We start from the raw sequence: 8,248 nt of genomic DNA on the forward strand, positions 1-8,248 counted from the left end.
CAGAAGTCTCGAGGTAATTTTGGGCGACTTCACAAAATATCATTATCAAATATATAACTTCAGAAGGAATACAGATGATGTTGCTGTACTGAGGAAAGAGATTAGAAGCTTTAGATACCCTTTCCCATCCTCTTCGTGAGCACAATATCAGAATACTCCTCTGTTTTCCTTCTAAAGCTACCATAGATGCAAAGATCCGATCATACGAATCATCGTACGATCGGACTTTCCCATCTCCCGACCCGCCACTAACCATTCAGATCAAAGTCTTACCAGTCAGATTAGTTAAAGAAGAGATCAGCAATGTCTCCCTCTGAAAATCGTACGATCGGCAATACACGCAGAGATATTATCAGCAGCCGACAGAAATTTTCTAACCTGTCCGATCGACCAAACGACCGATCTCCGCCGGACGAAAAATGTCGGGACTCTCCACACACGTTCCGAAAATCGTACGAATCCTCGATTCGTACGATCAGATCTTTGCGTCTATGGCCAGCTTTAAGGTGCATCTCTTTGACTGGACAGTTACAGGAACTTACAAATGTCATGTCAGTAATGTCAAATGTATATTGTCGGTTAAAAACTTAAAAAAAAAAAATGTAAGTTCTTAGAAATGCACCTGAAGCAATTTTCCAATTCCTTTTTTTTTTTTTTAAAGGCCCACGCATTTACACTCTGCCTGCATGTATAATATTTTACAATAGAGGAAATCCTACTTTTAAATACTGAACAGCCAATGAACAAATACTTTCAGCAAAACAAAACCAATTGAGACCTATGCTGATGAAGGGCAAGTAGACAGCTCATTGCTGGGGCATTAGAAGTGCATATGATCCCACCTGCCCTTCTTGTCTAAGCTGGTGTATGAGATCCTGTTTACTTCTCTTCCTGCTGACTACTAAGAAGCGTTCAGTGCCCTGTCCGTGAGACTTGCTCCTGAGGCCATACTTTTGAGAAATCTGGTGTATGTTCTTGCGTTCCTCATTGGAAAGTTCTTTAGCAAAAGTAAGATCATCCTGATTATAGGAATTAGCATAGTTTCTGATGATCTTCTCAATGTCTCTCTTATTAATTTTGTTTGAAGTAAGACCAAGCCCTTCTCGACTAAACTGCTCCTTAACAGATATGGGTTCCGATATTCCCCCTCCTTCTTTTCCCAACCCCCCACCTTTCCATCCCATCTTCCTTAGGAGTTGGTTTCCAATATTATCTTCTTTGATTTTTTGTTTGAACGATTCTTCCTTTGACCATCCACTGATCTGATTTCTAGAAATGGCATCTTCAGCAGTCCCTTTATTCAGGTTATTAACCACCACAGGCTGTGTTTGTTTGAGGACACGTACAGCGGCCTCAGCAACATCATGCTTTAATGATTTCTTAATTCCCACTGCCTCAGCTAGAAACTGGCTGTCCATGAGAACTTTGCACTTCCACTTATCACCTGTCAGCCTCTCAAAGACGTAGTCTACGGTTACATTATTGAACTGAGCTGTGTCATTCAGCGTACAGACAGGATTAGTAGATTTTGCATACACTACGATGTCTTTCAGCTCTTTTATAGGGCCATTGTTGGTGGCCTGAACATAATCTTTTATTTCACAAGTTTTTTGTAGCTTAGGCTGGAAAGTTTTCAAAATTCTAACAGCCTCCTTGGCAGCTTCGTGTTTACTACTCTTCTTATTGCCGTATGCTTCTGCTAGACAGTGATCTTGCACAAAAATGCTACATTTCCACATAGTGTTGGACATCATGGTGTATTTATATTCAACTGTCATTTTGTTAACATCAGCAGAATTGTTTAGAATACCTATAGCATCACAGGCATTTTCAGTCAGAATAAAGTCAGTCCATTGCTTGGCAGGTAAAGATACTTTTGCAGGGTCAGCAGATTGTTGTCCACATGGTGACATTTCACAGTTGCTACTATCTTCTTGCTTAAGGGCAGGTGGTAATCCCTTCTCAGGCATGTCGATTGGGCAAGCCACCCATTCCTCACGAAATGTTTGTCCAAATCTTCGGTTCATCTTTCTGACTTCTATAGACCTCTGTAATAGCTGCACAGCCTGCTCAGCAGCTCGTTCCCGGGCACCATTTTTACTGCCAGAGTATCCAGTGGCCAAGTAAATATCTTGACACCTCACTTCACAAGCAAAGCCATAGACTGGAAGTTGTGTGTATTTTGGGAGTTCGAGTGGCGAGATCTCTTTCAGAGGGACATAAATATACTCTGGGTTTGTTTTAAATGGCTGAGTACAGCACGATAACATAAACGTGTAATTCATTCTCTCTGGATCAACTTGTTTTGGGCTTGACATTTTTTGTAGAATTGTAGCAGAAAGCTGCTTGATAAAGGCTGCTTTATCCAGGCTGTGTAGTGTGCGTCCTGATAAAGTACTTCTTCCGAATTCCTTGCCGAGTTTGTCAGACATTTTGGGAGGTTTTACAAAACCAATGCCCTTCCTTCCCTGCCTGTTCACTCCTTTCCACATATCAAGTACGTTACTGCAAAATTCTTTTGACATTGTTGAATAGTGAGAATTAAATTTGGCTGAATAGTTTTGCTCTATTTTAGACATAAAATTTCCAGAATCATGTCTGCCTTCATCCTCCATTGCATCTGAATGAAATGAGTCCATTTCTGAACAATATTCCTGATCAGAAGTATCACTTGTAGTAGTACAAACGTCTGGAGGTAAACTGTCACCTTGCTGGTCTTGCTTCTGACTGTCCGAACCATTAATACTTTCTTGAAAACTGTCCTCTTGGGTACTACTGACTACAAAACGAACAGGTTCAAACCTTGGACGTGGCCCAAAACGTGAAGCAAACTTTTTCGGAGGTTGCTCACCTGGTAACCAAGAATAAAGAAATGTCAAGAACAATTTTTATTTAAGCGTGGGTGTGCAAATTGAAATGCTCTTGAGACTACTGGCAAAATATAGCCAACAGGCTAAAATTACCCACTGTCAACAATTTATAATTAAAGTATTTCTAGTATAATGCTAAATAGGAATAATCACACAAAATAGCTAAACTTTGACATTTCATGATCTTAAACTCAACAAAACACACGTTTTTGAAAATGTATTTTCTTGAAAATAATGAACTAAAAATGCAGAGCCAGGGATTTTTGTGTTTTTGAAGCAATTTTGGCAGAAAAGACAAACCTTTATCATATTTATCAAGCTGGTGCCCTTTTTAAAGAAGTGGAGCATTCGCTCAGGGAAGGCCGGAACTAAAATCCTTGGGAGTGCCTGAAAAACTGCCACCCCCAGTGATTTTCCATTTCTACACTGCTGCACTCCTCTTAAATATTTTGTACTGTATTGACAATGGCACTGGCACAACATTTATCTTTCTCGATTTAAACATTGCCTTGCTCTTTATTATTTTAAAGTTGCTTTCCCCATGATTATCCTGTTTTCACTCCCATTCTCTGTAGGTGATGTTCCATTAGGTTCTGAACTTGGTGTCCTGCACCTTACTCTTAACAGGTATTCCTCTCAACCATCTTCTGACATTTGCCTCTCTTCTACTACTCGCAATACATAACCTCCCTCTGCTGCAACCTCTCAGTCCTTCAACACTATGTCTAGACCAAACTTTCCCCAAAATCTTCTTGATTCAGAAAAAAAAAAACAATCCACGGAAACAAATGTAATGTACTTACCATTATCTGCACCTCCTGATGTTTTTTTGGCACCAGGAACAAGCTCAAAGGATGGCATCTCTCCAATATCAATTCCTTCTGCCATCTTGTGAACTTTCTCTGTAAGTTTCTCTCCATAACTATGTAGAAATATTTAAGGAGTGATGAAAATATGATTTATATAGTGAAATTGTCACAAGCACTCATGGAATGTTCATTTGTCAATTATAATTTACATTTCTGGGTCTAGTTTTCATTATGCAAAGTTTATATGCAAATGTTTCTTGCTCACCTTGCCTCATATTGGTGATGTAATACAAATTCACAACTAGCACCTTCCCCCCCCCCCTTAAATGTTAATTAGACACAAGTTCTTTTTGTTTGTTCACTTAGAGAAACGCTACTGTTGTAGCTGAAACATCTCCACTATGACCTAATTGTTTCTACACGGGACCTGCAAGTGCGTATCTGTTACTATTAGGGATGCACTGAATCCACTATTTTCGATTTGGCTGAACCCCTGAATCCTTTGCAAAAGATTCGACTGAATACCGAACTGAATCCTAATTTGCATATGGGGTGGGAGGGGGAAAACATTTTTTTTTACTTCCTTGTTTTGTTCCAAAAAGTCACATGATTTCTCTCCCCACCCCTAATTTGCAAAGGCAAATAAGGATTTGGTTTGGTCAGGCAGAAAGATCCGGCCGAATCCTGCTGAAAAAGGCTGAATCCCGGATTGGGTGCATCCCTAATTACTAATAAATTGGAATGCACCCAGGCATCCTACATTCTCATGTGCCAGCAGTGATATATATATATATATATATATATATATATATATATATATATATTAGTAATCTTTTAGAATCAAAAGAGATTTACTAGCGGTCTTAGGTGATTAGTAATGGATAACTGTAGTTCTATACATGTACATGCATCCTGAGTTATCTGAATTGTGACATTAGCTTTACAGGGTGGTGATATAGTACAAGTAATCAGGTGCATACTACATGACTGCTAGGAAACCAGTACTGTCTGCAAGATTTAAAACATTTTCAGGTCCTCGCACACAACATATCACCAATTTACATGTAAAAAAAATGCACTATTGCAGTAATTATTAAGATGTATCTATAGAGTAATAAGCACTATATTGTACAGTTTCTCCCTGTAATTTACAAAGCTGTTCTGCCAGCCACCAGCTGTACTGTTCAGAGGTAACCTTCAGTTCCATACTCAGACTGCCAGAAAGTATAAAAGCTGCAGCCTCCTTCTCAATGAAGCTTCAGGCCATCGTAAGGAAAAACAGTTGCAGCTTCCGTACTTTGTGCCTACCTGAGCACGGCGCTAGAGATTACTAGTAGAAGATATTTGGGAAGGCTGTCAGAGCACAGGGATAAGCAGTACAAACTATAATGCTTATTAGTGGAACGATGCAAAATGTTTGTTTCATGTAAATTGATGAAATGTTTGATACATGTAAATTGGTGAAATGTTTGTGTGGGCACACATGTTGTTACAAAGGGCCCAAGCAGACTAGGATTTCTGATCTGGGATAAATTAGTAAAACCAAACACTTACATTCCAGCTGTAGGGCTAATGGCACTTGTAGCACTTCCCCACCTGTGTATTTCAGCCAGCAGAAAAGCACCCAATACCCTCCTCTTAACTCAATTGATGGATAGAATGAAATAGAACAATAAAACCAAATCAGATGTCACTGAATTCCATGTATGTCAATGAGAGGAGGCGAGAGGGTATCTTTGCTGGCTGAAACCACCACTTGACTAAGCGCATGGGCTTCAACTGTAGCAACAGGTTTTTAGGGTGAAAGCAAAGTGTAAGAGGCATGTGCCTGCCTTATGTATGGGCAGACCTGAAAATATCAGTAAGTCTGTGGCATAATCAAGTGTGCATTTGCCAACACATCTAGCTGGAAAGTGGCACATTGCAATGACAGTGCAGGCCAAGAAGACTGCTCATTGTGAGGCAAAGCCATAGGCACACGTTGCTCAGGTCAGGATTACAGCAGCGGCACAAGTACTAAAGCAGCCGGATAACAGGTTACACGCTGGGTTGTGCCATCTGTACAGTGACATTGCCTCATAGATGGAAACCGTTACAGGCCAAACTACAGCGCCCAGACAGGCATTACCGATTGCCAATGAACACGATGTTGCTCCACACCACAGACAGGGCGATCAGCTGATCAGTCTTGGGCCCCGGGTACAGATGGAGGTGCCTCGCCACGAATTGCCTGCGGCCGGCCCATTGTTTATCAGTCTCATGATACTGACGGAAGTCTTCCAGTGACACCCGACTCGCCTCATTGTCCCACTTGCCGGAGGAGGCCATTGCCAGCGACAAAGATCGTGAAACAACAGCAAAACCCTTTCACTTCCCTGTGGTGGAGGTGGAATCCACAGTGCTATAGAGCTCAATGCTTCTCCTTCACTGAAAGTGACGTCCAACTCGAACTTGCACATTCATCATAGAGATGATGCACAGGCTAGAGCGTCTTTCCACAACAGAAAAAGTGGAAAGAACAGTATTGTTGCTGATACGCTCCCCGGAGTTTTGGAGACAGCGCCCCCTAAAGTGCTTCAGCTTCGTTGTGCTGCCTCGTTTTGCTTGTGCGTGTTTGCCCTGTATTCTGTTGCCATTGGCTAGTTTATAGGCACGTGCCACTAATCAGGTCACGGACACCCAATCCTACGCTAAAAGAAGAAGGGGTAGTTCGTCTTCGAAATTATTTTATAGAATAGCGAATGCTAAGCAGCTTTTCCAGTGCTGGGCCGGGTCTATCAGTTGCCCCAAGCAACCAGCTGGCCGATGGCAACTTTGGTCCCCGTCGCAGCTGTGCGCAAGAACTCGCGTGCGTAACCGCGCGCAACCGAAGGCGCGCGTGCGTAATCGTGCGTAACCGCGCGCAACCGAGGGCGCACGTGCGTACTCGTGCGTAACTGCGCGTAACCGAGGGCGTACGTGCGTACTCGTGCGTAACCGAGGGCGCGCGTGCGTGGTCGTGCGCAAAACACTTCGACTTCACAGAGCGCACTCACTTGTCAATATTGTAACACTTGCCGGACTTGGGGTAGGCTGCATATAAGGTTTTTCCAGAAAAGGTGGCAACCCTATCTGGATCTAAGGATACACATTTATTGTTATTGCTACTTTTTAAAACTCATCTTTCTATTCAGGCCGCTATTCATATTCCAGTCTCTTATTCAAATCAGCATCCAGATTGCTGAAATTGCAAAGAATATCACTCTCTACATTATACTGAAAGTTATCTCAAAGGTGAGCAAACCCCTTTAAAGTGCAAATGCAGGTGAAAATGTGCCCAAAATATGATTATATGTCCCTCTCAAAGCAATAAAGTAAGCTACATTATGGGAGCTAAAAGACTGTCATGCTGCCTCAGGCATATTCAACATCTTGTTATAAAATTGTCAGCAATGATTGGCTGTACTTTTTGTAAACAGCAGCTGCTCTGCCCCAACCAGTTGGTAGTTTACACATGTCACCAAGGCATAGGCATCTGACATATCTGTAGTGTCACACTGCAGTTTTCAGGGGATGTCACTTCAAGGGCCAACCAACCCAGCTGTGAGAGACTCAGGATGGTGGAATACTTACTGTAGCCTTCCGGGGAGATTAGTTGCCCAGCGACCAATCTCCTCTTCTTCGGGCGACTAATTTCCCTTCCTGCCGGCTAGAATGTGAATCGCCATTGGGATGGCACTCGGATCACTTCATTTTCCAAAGTTGCCTCACAAGGAAACTTCGGGCTCTTCTTTTTTAGCAACAGCTACTAAGATACAAATGTACAAATCGTGTGCATGAAAAGCAGAGGTGTAACAGACCCTGCAACTCTTGGGAGTCCAGGAACTATAGGTGTGGGACTGATAATATGTTTCATATATGTCCATGGAAAATATCTTGTTCCCAAAGTTAAGGGACCAGTCATTACACTACTGGAAAGTTCCTGTAGAATTAGCTCATATATTCAGTAAATCACAATATAAAGAGTTGATGTTACTCTATAATAAGTATATAATATAACTACATATAACTAGTGTTAATACATATAATGTGTTAATAATTCAGTCAATTATTTTTTGAGTAAGTAAAATTAAATAAATTTAGGGTCAGTGGCCCTATACCCCTCTCTGCCCATGTCAAGCTGCTCTGCATTACACTGATGCATCTGACTGATCTGACCAAGTTAGCAATAAACATAAGAAAGTTATAGGATTGTTCAATGCACATTCCCTGGCCTAATTTAGTATCTGTGCAAGTGCATGTATTTTCCAAAATGGGACGTTAGTTACAAAGTTATGATCATAAAATTAGCAAATCACCGGCACTCAGGACTTAGTGCAAGTTGGCCAAGCCCTGCGTGTTTATTTGCAGAGTAAGGTTTTGGGGGCACGCCCCTTGTAAAACTAGTCTGACGAAGGGGCGTGCCCCCGAAACGTTACTCTGCAAATAAACACGCAGGGCTTGGCCAACTTGCACTAAGTCCTGAGTGACGGTGATTTTCTTCTTTTCCCAAGTGTAATTGAGGGTGCCGAACCCTTTTTTTTACTGAGC

The 8,248-nt window shown here is 41.8% G+C and overlaps 1 protein-coding gene across 1 annotated transcript; it reads right to left on the reverse strand.

Annotated features, from left to right (window-relative positions):
• Positions 1 to 583: 583 nt before the first annotated feature.
• On the reverse strand, positions 584 to 6,539 carry nkrf.L (NFKB repressing factor L homeolog). The gene is made up of 3 exons (XM_041572766.1): positions 5,808 to 6,539; positions 3,674 to 3,792; positions 584 to 2,851 (listed from the first exon to the last, which is right to left on the reverse strand). Exons 1-3 carry the CDS (start codon positions 6,005 to 6,007, stop codon positions 807 to 809), a joined length of 2,364 nt encoding a protein of 787 aa, XP_041428700.1. The 5' UTR covers positions 6,008 to 6,539; the 3' UTR covers positions 584 to 806.
• Between the last annotated feature and the right edge of the window lie 1,709 nt (positions 6,540 to 8,248).

Source organism: Xenopus laevis, chromosome 8L (assembly GCF_017654675.1).
Source record: "Xenopus laevis strain J_2021 chromosome 8L, Xenopus_laevis_v10.1, whole genome shotgun sequence".
Classification (NCBI taxonomy): domain Eukaryota; kingdom Metazoa; phylum Chordata; class Amphibia; order Anura; family Pipidae; genus Xenopus; species Xenopus laevis.